Consider the following 17407-nt stretch of genomic DNA (forward strand, 5'->3'; position numbering starts at 1 on the left):
ACAGCTTCACGGCTACCGTAGTTTTAAACCTGTTTTTCTCAGATTAATTTCTCAAAGATTTCAAAGAAACAACGAAAGCAATCGTTTCCAATGGTGAAGCCGTTGTCAAGGCTACAATAAAGGTAATGTAAAAACACTTTTTTTAAGTTACAAAAAAAAGATTCGACATTAAGATGGTGTTGAAATTTTTAAAATAATTATTTGTCGTAGTATTGTTCTTCTTTCTTCTTTCATTTGTCGTTTATTCACCGAGGAATATTCATAAACATTTCAAAATTATTTAATTGTCTAGTTCACAACTCTATGTTACGCAACACACTTAGACAACTTCGTCCTCAGTGCTATTCGACGCTGCGCTCATTGTCGCTAGATCTAAAAATTCTGATTTTCGATTGAAGGGTGCACCCGTACTTTGAATTTTTCTGTTGACGTCAATCTTCTAAAAAAAGCGGCATTCACTGTCACATGCTTTTCAATACAAAATATATTCGTCTAAGAAACGAAAAACACGTTAAATATGTCATAAATCCTCGGTGGTTGAAGACCAATTCGGATCATTTGGAAAATCAGCAAGATACTTCGATAAGCTGGTTCTGAAGCGTTTTTCGACTTCATAAGGTCAGTGTTCCATGTTAAATTCGTTACAGAGAGAATCGTTAATGATTTTTAGGACCCAGCACCAGTTATATACGAGTTTCCATCTTTTTAAATGACCTTCATCTCAGTACCATTTTCTTGAGTTTTTCAATTTTTTTTTTTTTGAATAAGGCCAAAGTATTGTATGGTCAAAATCTTCGAGTTCAAAGGAAGAAATCACACCGCTTTTGGTGGTGAATAGTACCAGTCATAATATGAAGGTAAAAAGCGCAAAAGAAAGTAAATTTTAAAAATAAAAAACTGATAACCATACGGAACGCCAATTCTTGTCAGCATTGAATCATCGTTGACAAAAAAAATTCGTTACACGTTTTTAATTACCGAGTAGATGTTTTTTGGTAGAGAAAAACCTATAAGGTTCTTAAAAGAAAAATTATTCGCATTGCAATCAAAGTCAGAATGTAACAGTTTCGGTAACATTCGTTACGTTACGTTAACATTTGTTACGTAATTTTCTAACATTTTATTGCAAATGCGCTCCGTTTGACAAATTGCGACTACAAATGTTGACTAGGGAAGAAAAGGAAGAGAAAATAGCTGTGTGAAAAAACGTAAAAAAATAGATCCCAGACCTCAAAAAAGGGAAATTGATAAATTATTCATGATTGCATTTGTAATTTATGCAGCAAAAACAATGATCTCAACCACCCTTTTTAACTAACTTGAAGTATGGCCAACAAGTAAGGCGCACTTGCACGTATAGCCTCTAGTGGCAAAAAAATGGCGGAAAAATTGGATAAAAACACTACGAAATCAGCTGCTAGTTACAGCTCAAGCGCCACACTACGCGCAGAAGAGGAACTAAAGACTGACTTTTTTATAAGTGAAGATAATCTAAGTAATGCTTTGGAGAATAAGCTTAAAGAAGAAATAGCTGCTCAGTCTCTAATATTGAGTTCGTTGAGTGGAGCACCATCAACACAGCAAGAAGCAGTACATCAACAACAACAGCAGGAACAACAAAATCTTCCACAAATTGAATCCAACTTATCACTGAAGTCGGAAAAAAATATGTCAAGTGAACACACAGATTTAGCTTTTGATGTTTCTCAAGCAATTGGTGTTGAGATGATTGCCATTCAACATGATGGAAATGACTCAACAAGCACAGTGGATGTGAAAGAAATTTCTGTTGCTAGTGACTATTTGAATACACAGAATCAGGTAGCTGGGTCAATTTTAGATACTGGGTTATCTGGTTCCTCGGTGGTTCTTAATGCTATTGCAATAAAAGGTGCAAATGGAGTAACCGAAATTCAATTTGAAGGAACAGATATAATTGACTCAGCAGAAGTTGATGCTATTACACATGAACCTCAACAAGAGACTGAAATAGGAAGAATTAATGAAGATGGTATAGTAAATTTTACCTCAAACGAAATAGAATTACCATCAACAGAACAGCTAAAATATCCAAAACTATTTGTTGCTACAACAGCTCAAGAAGCACACGAAATCATTAAAAAATATGCAGAGGAAACAATGTCTACATTTGTATCAATGAGAAAAATGAAACAATTTGGAATTACTGGTAAATATACACTCACTTTTTTAAGGGTAGCGTCATATAACTGAAAATGCTCCAATTTGACTTTTGTGGGTGGTTGGTTTCAAGTTTCGCATTCTCTTTTAAATACACCTTTACAATAATTCGGGAAAACTAACACTCCATCGCAGATTATTTAGCGATCGGAGGAGGTAAACATCACACTTTTAAAAGAGTTTATTAATGAGAAAGCACGTTTTTTCGTGATAACTTTTCTTGACGCGTTTTGTTTTTAATGAAAAGTACACATAAGTTGTATGTTATTATTATTAATGTTTCCTGAAAATTTGAAAGAAATTGATACGACGGAAGTTAAAAAACTCTCTCTAAAAAAGTCTCTAACAAACTCTCATAAAATCACGATTTTTACCGATTTTTTCTGATATTGTAAAACGATGGAGAGCCGTAGGAACGCATGTACAATTGAATTATCGTAAAGGTGTATTTGCTTTTTTTTGCTGTCAAAAAATCAAAATTTAGGTGCAGAAATATTGTAAAATGCCCAGAGTTTTAAACACAATATGAACGCATCATAAAACCTGGAGTCTTTATCAAACTTGGCTACTAATTGTAGAAAATGCTATATATAAAACGTGTGAAATTTAATGCAAAAGAATATGCTACATTTTCCAATAATACAACATTATATATATATAGATACTTTATTAAAAATTTGCATTTGCAATTTTTTGTTTGAAAATATCATAAGGATTAATTTATAATGTCAAAATTTAGACATTTTCGATTAGCGTATCTAAGGTTTTAAATTTCTTTCTGAAATAACTTTTTTTGCTTTGGCTACCCCCTAGTTTTAAACAGAATTAAGAATATGAGAAGCAATTAAATAAAAATTAGAGGGTTAAAGGCTTTATACTTCGCCTTATAGCTACGATCTTAATAACCTTTCAGAAACGTCTTTTCTCTTGGTAAAGTCATGATTAGTTGCCAGTCAGTTTGACCATGCATTTTTGTATCCTGACAGACAGATGTTAAAGTTTTGACACTCTCAGATCCTTTACTCAACAACAGCTAAAAAAGGCATGTAATAAGCTGGTGTAGTTTGCATTGATATAAATTAAAATATATATTGTTGAAACAATACAATGGCACTAGCAACAGTGTAAAAGTTTGTAAATATTTTGACTTTTTTACCTGAAAAACAATTATATGACAAATTCAATCCTTTTTTCTGCAGACCATATTTTAATTGCGCAATGCTACTTTATAAAAATATTTATTGAACTGAAATTTATGTTTAGAGGGTGGAATTGATTTGACAAAGAAAAATTATAGAGTATTTTTTGAAAGTTCAGATGTTGATTATGATGGTATACCATACGTGTATGTTGCAGACAAAATGTATATTTGTCATTTGGGAAAAGATAAAACTGAAGTTACCAGGCAAAAGATTAGACAACAAAGTATGGAAAGGCGAATGAAGGTAAATAGTTAATCAATGGAGTAACTTACAGTTTTGTATATTCTCAGAAATGCTTCTTATCGCACTTTTTCTGGATATATCCTCCTGTAGTATGCACTCTCTTCTTTCGTAAACTACTAAATTCAGGCTGTTCGTAGACTAAATTTAAATAAAAATATCTCTGGAAAGAAATATGATTAGCTTAAATTTTAGGGTTACTATCTTACCTCTTTTGAGAAAATCTAAAACGGGAACAGGGTATTATTTAGGATTTTTTTCGTATGGAATGATCAATAAGCAAGATGGCCACCCATAAAATTGCTTATGTGACATGCTGTTTATTTTTTTTTTAAGAATTTAATATTTATTAAATTATTTTCCTATTTTATTGTAATCTTTTAATTTTACTTTTTTTGTTTGTTTTCCTAAATTAAAAGTTTTAAAAAAAGATTAACCATGCATTTTTTTTTGTCAAAATCTCCTTCATATTTTGTCTCCTAAAATTTGATCCCTAAAATCTCCCCCCCCCCCCCAAAAAAAAAATAAAAAAAAATTCAAGTTGTGGTGACTCTGATAACTGCTTTAAGACTTGGTGGAATGTTTGGTTATTTGATTAAAAATTAATTGAGAGAATGAGGAATGAAAGGATCCAACTCTGTATCTCAGTTTTAGGACCTAAAATATATATCGTGTAGAATACAGTCTCTCTTGTATTGTGAAGTTTGGATTTTAAACCTTGTGTAAGTTTACCAGATGAAATATTCTAAAAAAAATTGAGATTAATTTTTCAGTAAAGTTAAATATACCTTTTATTTAATTTAAGTAATTTTTCTTGCACTCAAACAATTTTTTTAACTTCTCTGTTTCCTGTATATGAAAGGTACTAATCGTACTTTCAGTTAAAATGAAATTATAATGTTTTTATCTTATCTCCTTTGATTAAGTATTTAACAGCTAAAATCTAGTGAAAAAACGGTGCTGTATAATGATGATATACTTAATCGTGAAATCATATTCTCTGTTCGAAAACATTTAGATGGGCCTGCCTACAAAAGATCTCAGTTCAACGCGCCTTAGAACGAAGAAAATCGATTGTCCTGTCAAGATAACTGTTAAAATGATTGCGAAGTTTCCTCAGTATAAGGTATACACCACATATGTAATAATACCTTTTAAGTAGTAGAAAAAAATGATTTAGTGAAGTTTCCTCAGCACAAGGTATACACCACATATGTAATTATACCTTTCGAGTAGTAGAAAAAAATGATTTAGTGAAGTTTGAGATGCAGGCTTTCCCGTGTTGAAGTTTTATGTTATTTTTAAAGCTTCTTTTTCTTGATGTACAAGTATAAGCTACATACCTTCGATAACGTATTTTGTGTGATTTATAGGTTATTCGGAAAACAAAGAGAGTATGCGAAACTGCTTCTAAAAAAGTACGACAGGCGCTGGTGGAAACAAATGGTAAACTGAGTTGTTATTATTCGTTTGTTGGAAGACTACCTGGAACCAGGGAGCATAATCATCTAGTTGGAGAGGTATGTACTAAGCAATGTGAAAGAAGAAGGAGATTTTGACATGCTATTTTTTGCACATATAGCCCTTCATAAAAAAACTATATTTGATAATTTTAATGACATCATCAATTTTCGAAATTCCTAATTTTTTGTAAAATTTTATTTTTTTATTAAAAAAAAAATCTCATTGCTGTAATAACCACAATGAAAATTTGGAAAATATTGCGACTGACATATACAAAAAAATTCAATGCTTAGCCCTTATTACTGAAAGAGCCGGGATAGGGTTAAGACTTGAAAGACTTGATAAAATAGCTGGTATTTACAATTCTTTGTAAGCGCTTTCGTATAATAGTGAAAAAATATTGCGCTTACAAGTTTTTTTGTGCACACATTGACAAAGAAATTTATGTAAATAATATCTTTCGACTTTATTCATTTATTCGACTAATAAAATAATTATTAAATAAGTAAAATGCAACTTTTAGGAAAATTCAGAACACGAACCGATTGATCCATTAATCAAAGACAAAATCATTCAATTGACATGGGAGGGTGTTCCGAGTTCTAACGAAGTGAAACGCCTACTGGAAGACTACGTCGAACGTGACTTGTTTGCCGGCAAGCCTACTCCGTCAAAGTTACGACGACGTTACTATCCAAACGTCAAAGATATAAGGAACTACATGAACAAAGCGAAAATGCTAACAAGGTTGTCATCAGATATCAAGGAAGAGTTGCGTTTGTTGGCATCAAAACTACAGCAAACCCGTCCAACGGAGAACATCATTTTACAATCTGAGCTACTCGACGCCGGACAGGAAGCACTTTTGCAGCTCAAAACATCTGCCGATGATGACACCACGCCGAAACCTACGCTCATATTTTGTCACCAAACCTCTCAACAACAGCGGTTGCTAAAGAGGTATGGTAACCAAGTCATGATCTGCGAAGTGACCAACTTAGTCGAACGTGTTCCCTTTCCTCTAATATGTTTGTTTGTGCAGACTAATGTTGATTACCAGATGGTAGGATCGTTTGTGGTTGAAGTAAGAAATAAAGAATCTCTTCAGCAAGGTTTGATGTCTATTAAAGAATGGAACCCAAGTTGGTCACCCAAGTATGTCATCTTAGATTACTCTGACGAGCAAGCAGAGGCTGTTAAGATTGTATTTCCAGGTTGGTTAGAATCGTTAAATTTTTCTGTATATTTTAAACTCGTTGTTGATTGTATTATTTTGCCCTTATTTTTTATTTTAAGTGAAGCTGGTAATAACGATGTCGAGGCTGTAATTTTACTGATTTTCTCTGATAAAAAAACACCACAGATGAGGAAAAAAATATTTTAAGGGTGATTTTGTTCTAAACTTGTACTTGGTCAAAAAAAAATATTTATGTACTGTTAAATAATCAAAAAATGCTTGAAATATAAGATTAAAATCATGCTGAATTTGTGAAAAAGTAAACACATGTTAGGATGAAGTTTAATTTACCGATTTGTTTAAAGGTAAAGGTGTTCTTTTTGCTCCTTAGGTTGCAGTCAATTTATATCGGAATCATCGCGCGAAAGAAGTTGGCGTCAGTGGTTAACTAAATCGGAAAATAAAATACTGGGCGATCCCAGCCAAGTCTTTCAGCAATTTCAAGCTATTGCAAATGCGTACAACGAAGAAGTGCTTCATCAAGCTGCACTGCAACTGGAGAACTCTGACGTGTGGAGAGAATCTGCTAACCTTCGTAGTTGGTTTAACTCCAATTGGTTGCTCGAAGCGAAAGTACGTAAACATCTCTTTTTAGTAGAAAACAACACTTGACGAAATAGTAAGTTTTCTAAGAATCTGCTTTCACTTTTACTTTCTCAATAACATCACTTGCTAATAGAAACCTACCAATCCAACCTACCAGTCCTTTAAAAAATGGAAAAAAATTGTGAATGAAAAACCCTATCCGTTGGTACGCGTTAAAAGTTATATCTATATATATTTAATTCAAAAATCATTACAAAAATTTATCTTTATCTGTATCAGGGTTTCCACACCTCAAAACTCCTCTAATTTTCTGTATTTTGATAAAGAAATTTCTACAGTGCACATCAAAAATTTATTCTTTACTTATGACATTACCTTAAAAATCTCCTCGTGTATTCTTAATTTTTGTGAAAAAATGTATTAAAATCTCCTCTAATCTCGTCCACTTTTTGGTCCTATCATCTTCTTTGGTTAAAAATTATCATTAGAAGTTCTCAAACCTTGTCAAGTTTGAGTAAATAAAAGTGACAACTCTGTGTATATATAATGTTTATTAAATATTGTGTTTGAAGGACGAGCTAACTTTGATACTTTTTCAGCGATGGGTGGTTGGTTATCGTCCTGACGACTTTATCGTCACTCTTCACAACGAATCGACGTTTGAGCAAGACATCAAGTCACTTCGTGACGCTCACATCAACCTCATGAGAGGAAAAAAACTTGGCGCTCTTATCGAACGATTGGTGGAGAGGATTATTCCAGATTTCTACAGAAGGTTTGTCTTAATTATCCTGCCAGCAAATATTAGGTTATACCTTGCCTTCTTGTTAATGCTAGGTTTTTTTAGGTACATCGAATTAAATCGAAAGTCCTACACACAAGCTAATGAGCTAAAGGTTTTGTATGGCGACCAACTTCCAACGTGTTTAGTCAATAAACCGGCTGCCGTCATTATGCATGTGCTCGATCAGATTAAATCCACTGAAGCGACGGTTTACCAGGTAAATTGAAAGTAGTATTCAGATTGCAGAATGGGCTTGACGCTTACAAACTATTCATATTTTTCGTTCTTATTTGTCACACACGTGTTTAATCGTTTAATTATCGTTTTTAACCATTTAGGTGAGTCACGTTCAACCTGGTGTGTTTTGGGTTCAAGATGCTTCCAGCGGAAATGCGAACGACCAAGCCCACACGGTTTCTTTCGGTGACACAACAAATCTACCATCTTGCGATTGCTTTGATTGGCAGAGATATAAATTACCTTGCAAGCATTTGTGTTCAGTGTTCAGTTCGTTTCCCGATTGGGGCTGGGACATGTTAAATGCATCGTACACTGCAAATCCTCTGATAAATCTCGATTATTCGTGCATTAAACCTTGGGTGGACGCACAAGATAAACAAGAGCAGCGGTTGTCTCATTTTACTACAGCTCCGACTTTCAATTTGAAAGGCAATGAGTCCAAGGTTGCTACTTCGAAACTCGATTCAATAGAGAAAACCATAAACGCTAATGACATAAAGATTTCTGATGTGGAACTTGAAGTACCTGTTTCTGCCAGTAATGGCAGCGCTAGTAGCGAGTCAGGGCTTTTAAATATAAACGCTGCCGGAGATAACGTTTCCGAACAACAAAAAAATGTACTTGCCGTTCAATGCGAAGATTTGCTTCAAAACTTAGCGCAGATATCCACTGAACTGGCTAACAGTGATCAGCTGGAGAGACTAAAATCTGATTTACAGGCATCGATAGGTATGTTTCGTAGTCCGTCTAGTACAACTCTGTCTGAGAAACAATCTTCAAAACGCAACGTAGAAGACGAGGACAGTACAGATGCTGATGTTAAAAAACTAAAAATAGATCTTGAGAGAAGTGACTCGTCAGTTGAGGAATTGTACGTGTCCGAAGAAGAGGAGCGTGTAGGAATACACGTAGATGATGGAACAGACATAGAAGATGAAACGGTAGAAATAAGTACACAAGACGAAGAGACGCCTCCGCGTACGCCTGAACAAAATGTTGTAATACCTAACGAAGACGTGCCGATACATACAGTTCTGACGAGACCTCCTGTTCAGGAATTAACTCCCGAGCAAAGAGAAAGAAAACTGCTAGCTATTCTAACCGCTAGCAACAACTAAAATAAGATTTTTTAGATATATTCTCGTCGTTCTGTTGTGTAATATGCATGCCTGCTGTCATTGTGCCTTGTTATTTGCTAACAAGGCACAATGACAGGGGTGTGGTAAATGGCAAGAATAAAAACAACTGCGGAAAAAAAATTTTAAATCTCGAGAATAGGTACTTTAAAAATTTTGCATTTAATCTACGGGTGCGTCTAAAAAGTTTACTTTGCCATACTCTCACATACGCTCCTTTTTTAAATATAGAGAAATTAATAGCTACTGAAATACTAGCAAAATATTGGATATTGGTATTCTTTACTTAATTGGAAGAAATTTTCGCGGTGAGAATATTGTTGATCCTACCACAAACACACCAACTCGACTTAATTTTCAAATATTTCAACTCGACTTCAGAAAATGAAATACAGGAAAATAATGCCAAGTTGAAGAGCTTCTCCCTTTAAAGTTTTTATGACACCGAACAACACTGACGATTATTCAGTACTGCAAAGATTTAGGACTCCGCCTGTTATTGAAGGTATTAGGCATTTCTTAACACCTAAAGGCAATTTTCTTTCAAAAGAAAAACTTCACTTAAATTCGCAGTAATAATTTCCGTATACTTTTTATTTTTGCCTTTCTTGTTCCCTCGGGCATGATGGGGATTATTGTTGCTGTTTACAAGAGGAGCAACTTTTTTTTCAGAATTTTAATTTGGTTTGTGATTGTTACAATGGTAATGTTCGAAAGATATAAAGATTTATCGTACATTTCTAACCACTGCTGTCTTCTCACCAACTTTTTAGAGCATTTTTTAGTTATTTTCTTAGGTTTCTCTCAGGAGTTCTTTACCTTAACCACAAACTGGTTTTTTAATTCACCAGAAACAAAATTTGCATTTCTCTTCGTTACATTTATTTTCATTCATGTTATTTCAAAATGGGAGCAATGAATTAAAAACTAGAATAGTGTGCGAAAAAGGACATTTAATTTTTTTGTCCATTGCGCGAACACAAGATTTCGCCATGTTTAGAAAAAGGTCGGTCGCAAGTTTTTCTTCTCATGTTGACATGGTAGCCGCCATAGGGCGTCATTTTACCGCTAATTGACGCCAAATGTGTAAAGTTTTTGTAACTGAATCTGTTTTGAGAAGGCCTCTTATCAATCGCACGCGATGAGGTAAGAACAGTAGGAGTAAACGAAAGTCTGCCACAGAAACAGTTCAGAAGGAACCATATATATCACGCCAAAGTTCGAGTCAAGTGTTTCGAAAACTGCTTCACCCTACACAGCCACTAACAATGATGAGGAAAAGAGATACAACCCATTGAAATATGCGGGTTTTTATATCAGGGACTTCCAAAAGCTTTACATCGTGATATTGAATCGTACTTTCATGTTTTAAAGACGTTTTTGTTGGTTAACTGGCAGTGAAACGGTAGCACCTACTCCGATCCTGTCGGTTTCTTATTTGACTGGGAACTTTTAAACCACAACCCGTCAAACCATCCCTTCGTCCAGTAAAAAACTGCCCAGCTGATATGTGAGAACAAGTTCATGTTAGGCACCCTTGGGTGTCCAAATCATCCTTTTTCCACACAAGAGCGCTTTTAAACAACCTACATGTTTAAAAAATATTGGAATGATTCATGGTCTTGCCTTTTCACAATAGACTCAGCATTTTAACTTGTAAAGCTCAGACCAGCTAAATTCAATTACGAAAATCATATGTGGACTGAGTCGTGATATTTCCCAGCAAAATATAGATATTGCTGCGAAAGAGAGAGAGATAGTCAGAATGAAAGAAGATGCAAGTAGGGTGCAAACTAGACGTTGTTTTGAAACAAAATTCAACACTTTTTACCGCGATTTCTACAATGAAACGGAATAGTTCGAATATTCGAACACAGCTGCAGTATATGGTGCGATGGCACAGAAAGATGAATGAGACTGCGGGGAGATATAAAGAGAAAATCGAAAACCTCGCATTGTAAAACATATCGCTGAAATCAAAACTCGTAAAGATTGGTGAAGAGTAAATGCACATAGAAATGTACACAAGTGTTTTATAAGCATGATAGCAACCCTAAAGAAGAAGAACATGGAACGGATTAAAGAAGCTGATGATTTGACGTTAAAAATATCACAATATGAATATGATGTCAAAGAAAAAGATAAAGAGTTGAAAGAAAGGAGGGAAAAAATCTTTCATGAAAATGCCAATACGGTGAAGAAAGAGATGGCTGAGCACATTCAATAAATATCATTATTGCGATTGCGCAAAGGACAAGAGAAAGAACAAGATGAAAAAGAATTTTTAAAGCTTTCCAACTGAAATGTCAGCAAACGGAATGAACTTGAAAAACTAGAGAAGAAACATTCACATCTGTGAAGTCAGTCATTGAAATTTTCAAAGAAGAAGTAGGTAAAAAGTCTCGCTGTTTCAACAAACCTGAGATGAATGAGTCATGAAATTTATGAAAGATCATCTTCATTTCGAATAATTGTTTTTGTATAACATGTTGTGCAGTCGTTTACTGAATTCACCGTACGCTTGCTTTTCTTTTTTTTTGCAATCTTAAAAATATTATTATGATGAAAAACTATTTAAGTTGAAAACATAAGTGTTGCCGGGCTTCTAAGAACTGGGCGAGGATGCATTTTAACGAAAATATAGCAGAATACCAGCGCGGTAATATATTGCCTTCATTACCTCCAGTTTGGCAGAAACTTGCAGAATGAGACATTTCTCTTCTAATACTCCATGCACCTTTACTGTCCGCAATGATATAATATCTTTCAAACTTGATGTCCTTTAAACGGACAGGACACTACTGCAGGTTTTACTTGCAGAGGGGAATTAGCATCCCACGAGCACTCGATAAGAGAACCTTCCTATGCTAGGTCTTTTTGTAGGTACATCTCCTCAAACTAACACTGAAACTAATCTTTCTCAAAGCTGGTCATGTTGATGTGAATAAACAAAATATACGTACTGGTAGCAAGTTTTAATAAATGAAGAAAAAACTTTGTCTGCTCGTCACATATATCTTCAGGAGACCCTGGGTACGAGGATAAAGTTTTTAAAATTTTCAACAAAGTTCAACAAAGTTAACCACATCTTTAATTTATCTTAATTAGCTTTCACCCTGAAAATAGAAAACCTTTAGGTTCAAATATTCAGTTGTATTTTCAGCCTCGCTTAGAGTATGGAACGATTACAGGGAAAAAGAATTCGAATCATCGCGTAACCATTGCATTGTTGTTGCTCACAAAATAACCGTCATACCGTCACCGTCACGTACGCAGTTTAAAAATTACGAGTGTTGATTGCGCTCATCAAAATAATGGACTGCTCTCCTGAATATGTTGTTGATTACTATGACGACATAAACGAGAATAAAATTCAGCAAAAAAAAGGTAAACATTCGTTGCAGCACGAAAAAAAGGTTACGTCGTCACCATTAAAATGTGACGGAACACAAAAAGATCGCGATGAGAAGGCTAGAAATAGCGACGAATCAAGCATCAACGTTGAAGATCAAGTAACGGCTTTTGTGAAGTAATTCATGGCTGGGAAAGTTTGTTAAAAGGGTGTTATGTTGATGAACGTTGGAGCACATTATCTGAAAAAGTCCAACCGAAAATTTGAATTGTTTTGTTTTCAAAAAACACACACATGTTACGATAGATCTGGGGTTTTTTTTTACAAAAAAGAGAAAATAACTTTCGGTGACCTAAAAATTCTTACCAACAGTCATTTTTTATATTCCAGTTTTATATTGACAATTTATGCCTTTGCAAAATCGTTGGTGTAATAGTATCCTAAGTTCAAAGATCTAAATGCTGTCAATTGCATTTATTGAACATAGGGGTGTTCACTCAAGTTGACCTCGATTTTCTTGACATTCCTCACATTTTTAACTAAAAATTCTAACCTTTTCAAATTTTCTTCTCTGTTTTTTCCTTTCCTTACAGCTGATAAAAGCTGACTGTTCAAGGAAAAAGGAAAACGATGAAACAAATACAAAGTTAAAGATAAGAACTTACATTGAAAAACATACGAATTACAGGGGCTTGGTGGAAGATTTAAAAATCATGATATTTTTCTGACATTTCATAAAAATATTAAATTTTTCTGACATTCCTGACGGAATGGATATGCTGCAAGAACTAATTTCGCGCGCCATATTCCTGTGTATTAATTTTCACACAAAAGGATCTATTTGAATGAAATATGTTTTTGTTTTATTCTTTTGAAAATAACATTTTCTTTTGACGAAAATACTTCACGCAATTATAACTAACTACCAGTCAGATAAGGCTGAAGTTCTGGATCCTTTACAACTCACAAAGACATATTCGAATTGATTTTTAGTTAGACTTGCAGTTGGCGTTGAAACAGTACTTTCGAGGTTTGGTATAGAAGGCTAAACGATGCTTCACTCGATAGCATGTTTAACGGTTTTATCATCCAATCAGAACTCGACGATAACACATGGCATATGTACATCAATTTGCACTCCTCCTCGGATAATTTCTGAAACAAAAGTTTAGAAGACACTTCAACTAAGCAAGTTAAAATAACACCAGTGAGGAGAGTGATTGTTTGTCTTTCTTTTATTTGTTAAAAATAAATTCGCGCGAAGATTTATTGCAAACACTTACTGCTAACAAAATCAATTTCAATATCATCTTCCTCTAATTATATTTCGCTAGCTGCAACATAATTAAAAACTCGCCAAAATACTTACATCTTTATCTTGTTGTAGTAACATCGTCAAAAGTTTTTCAACGCAAGTTTTGAACGATGTGTTGTCATGTAACTCACACAATCTTCTCATCAATTCCAGATTTTGCTTCTCAACTAAATATTACAAGATAACATTATTAGAAGTGGCAGCCCTTATCGGTTCCGTAATTATGGAAAATTTCACAAGGATCACCGCCAGCAGAAAATCTAAAATCAAAAAATTTTCGTTTTAAATGAACCACGACAAGTTTTATAGAGACATCAACAACAGGGAATGAGCAAATTTCACTGTATTATCGACCAACCTTGCTTGTCACATGTCTCCGAAGGAATCGACAACATAGATTTTATGTCATCTGGGTGGACCGACTGCACATAATAAAGCATGTGAACCTGTAAACTTTGTTGAATATGACGCGCGTTTAATATCTAAAAAAACATCAGCACAGAATAGTTAATCTCGGTGTGTTAACCAAATTAAAAATGATTACAAATTCAAGCATTTACAGGGATGGGTCATTTAACAAGCCCTACCTGAGGCAACAAATTTTTCCAATTCTGTTGCAATAATTTGTATATAAATTTCGCTAGGACTTCCATATTGTTAAGTACAGCAGACTAAAATATGGAGATGTTTATCACAAAATTGTTAAGTGCAGGAGACTTAAATATGGAGACACTTATTGTTAAAAAGATAAAATACATTAAATTTGAACGGGTCTTTAATGACAATATCAAAACCCTGCAACTTTTTTTGCTTTTTCATAGAATGGATTTTACCATACAAGCTAAATTAATAGATGACTAAACAGTGCTTTTTTCCGTTTGTCTTTTTTTTACCTTCAAACAGTGATTTTAAGCATCCTGTTCCTTCAAATAAAACTACATAAATAAAAAGACTTTTTTTATACTTAAGAAGAGATGTCAGTTTTTACAACTGGATACTCTGTATTTTGTATAAATGTGTTTATCTCGATGAATAAGACAAAATAAGTAACCTGTTCAAACTGATGCAAACTTTCAAACAAAGACTTCATAGCCGCCAATATATACGCAACCGTGGACTGAAGGGGCGTTTGCATGTCCAAAACTGAAAGCCATGACTCTAAAACACACGCCAACATTGCCTCGACATCATTCGAACAGTTTAAAGCTTTAAGGGGAAGTTCTTCCAGCAAAGCTCGTTGTTTTGTGTTGGTCAAACAAGGTAAAAGTTGGGCTACACTACGAAATATTTGCATTTGAGCAGAAGACTCCATTTTTAAAAATACATTAGGCTGTAACCATGAGGACACAATAAGCGCTAAATTTGACGACGAATCAGCAAATTTAACGGCGAAACAAATGCATTGAAATCTAACGTCGTCTAAATAACCTGTTCGTATTATAGGACTGAGAACTAGCGTCCAGTTCACAGGCGGAAGTTTGCATTGGTTTAGGTTGCACAGCGTTGTTAGTAGACACAAAACAACGTCGTTCTTGCATTCGCCGTACGGCCCCGAACTTGCGGCTTTCAGCAACGTGTTATACACGGCAAGCAAAACAGACGTGTTCTTTAAGTAGTTATAACTCTGCGGAAGATTATTGTTATCTTCTCCTTCAGAACACACAACCAGCTGAGACTGTCCAATCAAATGCGCCGTTACTACACATAATAAGTTATCCTGCGACGTCTCCAATGTTTTAAGCAAAAGTTTTAAAAGAGTTTTAATTCGTTGAACCTCAATTAAGTTTGTCGTATTTTCAATTTTAAACATCGGAACCTCTACACCCACGGTGGACATTGTCCCTTTAACAGCACCTAATTTAAGTAAGGTGTTGGAGTCCTTTTTGGTGAGTATGTCTTGCCATCGAAGTAACTGTTCGTCCACAACAATGGCTGCGCCCTGATGCTTTGACATCATCAATGTATGACACAGCACTCCAAGTGCATAATGCAAATCTGAATGCTGAAAAAAGACAATCAGGAGAGATGGCAAAATAATTAAGCATAGAAGAATTACTACAAGAAAACAGAGTAAACTGCGGAATAGGGTTACTAGTCAAGAACTCTCCATAGCCTCTCCATATCCTCAATTTTTTGCAAAACTATTTGCACTATTAAGGTTCGCAATATTACACTTGTTAGAGCAAATCACAATTTTTTTTATAAAAAATATTACAGCAAAATCAATGGGTAAGACAATGATCTTTAAAATGAATTGTACTTCAAATTGATTTTAGTAATACTTAGTAAAAATTTTTAGTTATCATTTTCCTGGGAAATCATTTAAAATGTATTCAAAAGTTAAAGTAAGTATTTAAACCGCAAAAATCAGTTTAGCATGTTAAATCAGTTCAGCATGTTGTACAAAAATTTGTTTAATAAAAATTTTTCACTACTTTACCTGAGGTGCTCTGGATGTTTTCTGCTGCAACAATTCGAAATATTTTGTTACTTTTTCAACTCCCAAACAACCACATGCAAAAGCGTTTTGCGTAACAATAGCCAATGCAAAGAAAAATCCTTGTCCCGTAACTGTGGCTAATTCCTCTTCCTCAAACGATGTACATCTCAGGAAGAGCTTTTCTAAGCACGCTAGACCATGCACTTTAGAATCTTTACGACTATCGTGACTTAGCAGAGAAGAAACAGCATATCCATACCCAACTATGGCGCCATCTTTTTCAAGTTCTTCTTGCTCGAACACAATATTTTGCAAAAGAGATAAATACGTAACCATTACGTTTCCTCCATCGCCACCTATAATTTCTGAAAGCTGCTCTTGATATAAACGAGATAGCATCAGACCGAAGCCGAGTCCACAGTAGAAATGCATCGGCGTGGCTGAACCTACAACAGAAATAAATAGAATAAATAAAAAATGATTTTCTTTAATCTTTTCTTTTTTCTTGTAACGTTAAATCAGCGGCGAGGTAGCAAATATTTATGTCGTTATTTTATGGTGAAATATATAAAAAAAAATCAGTATTGTAATAAATGAATAAATGTAAAATGTTCATCCAGAGTAATGAACATTAATTATACTACACTATAGCGCTAATTTTGCTTTTTAACTTTCAGGCAATCAACAACTATACTTTATACATATTAATTAGCAAGTTTTGAGTCCCTGTGACTTAAAGAAATTGACATAGCTATGTAACACAAACTCATTACTGTATACATCTTTGACGATTTTTTTTAATTCAAATAACACCATTGCAAAAACAAACCTACCTGCTTTCGCCTGTCCAGGACATCTGATTTTTAAAGCTTCCACCATATGCGTAATACGTTCAGTATCCAACGATAAGAGAGGCGAGACGAGTTCTGATAACGATATAGCTGCGCAACATCTGGAGATGAGCGAACTGGCGGTTGATTTTTCAGAAGAAACCTGAAACATGACTAATAATTTGTGATTTCTGGTTGTTCAAAAAGCGGTATAGCCGGTGTAGGAGTGAGCGTATGCCCAAACCATTTCTTAGAGCGAATGACTCCGAGCAGTTTGATTAAACTCAGGAGAAATTCTGCTAATGAAAACTAATTTCTACTTTTGTGGTCCCGTCAGCCATTCGGAATCATCGATTTGTTTTCTATTCCGCGCGAAATATCCCGCCTAAGATTCTGTGTTGTCCAAGAACGCTGAAAAGGGC

General features: G+C 34.5%; 2 protein-coding genes across 5 annotated transcripts in view; one reads left to right on the top strand and one right to left on the bottom strand.

The window, feature by feature from the left end:
- Positions 1–1249: 1249 nt before the first annotated feature.
- LOC130645524 (uncharacterized) lies at positions 1250–9783 on the top strand. Its single transcript, XM_057451535.1, has 9 exons — positions 1250–2188; positions 3463–3644; positions 4660–4767; positions 5015–5161; positions 5629–6319; positions 6674–6915; positions 7488–7663; positions 7736–7889; positions 8011–9783. Exons 1-9 carry the CDS (start codon positions 1378–1380, stop codon positions 9028–9030), a joined length of 3531 nt encoding a protein of 1176 aa, XP_057307518.1. The 5' UTR covers positions 1250–1377; the 3' UTR covers positions 9031–9783.
- A 2959-nt stretch (positions 9784–12742) lies between these two features.
- LOC130645525 (focadhesin-like) overlaps positions 12743–17407 on the bottom strand; it is a 36595-nt gene continuing 31930 nt past the window's right edge. For all 4 annotated transcript variants that reach the window (XM_057451536.1, XM_057451538.1, XM_057451537.1 and 1 more), the window contains 7 exons: positions 16989–17148; positions 16156–16601; positions 14767–15717; positions 14303–14386; positions 14074–14197; positions 13770–13882; positions 12743–13555 (listed from right to left, as the gene is read on the bottom strand). In XM_057451536.1, coding sequence (XP_057307519.1) covers positions 13394–13555; positions 13770–13882; positions 14074–14197; positions 14303–14386; positions 14767–15717; positions 16156–16601; positions 16989–17148 — 2040 coding nt within the window. In that variant the 3' untranslated portion in view covers positions 12743–13393. The remainder of the gene's footprint in view (positions 13556–13769; positions 13883–14073; positions 14198–14302; positions 14387–14766; positions 15718–16155; positions 16602–16988; positions 17149–17407) is intronic.

The sequence above is a fragment of the Hydractinia symbiolongicarpus genome, chromosome 5, assembly GCF_029227915.1.
Source record: "Hydractinia symbiolongicarpus strain clone_291-10 chromosome 5, HSymV2.1, whole genome shotgun sequence".
Lineage (NCBI taxonomy): Eukaryota > Metazoa > Cnidaria > Hydrozoa > Anthoathecata > Hydractiniidae > Hydractinia > Hydractinia symbiolongicarpus.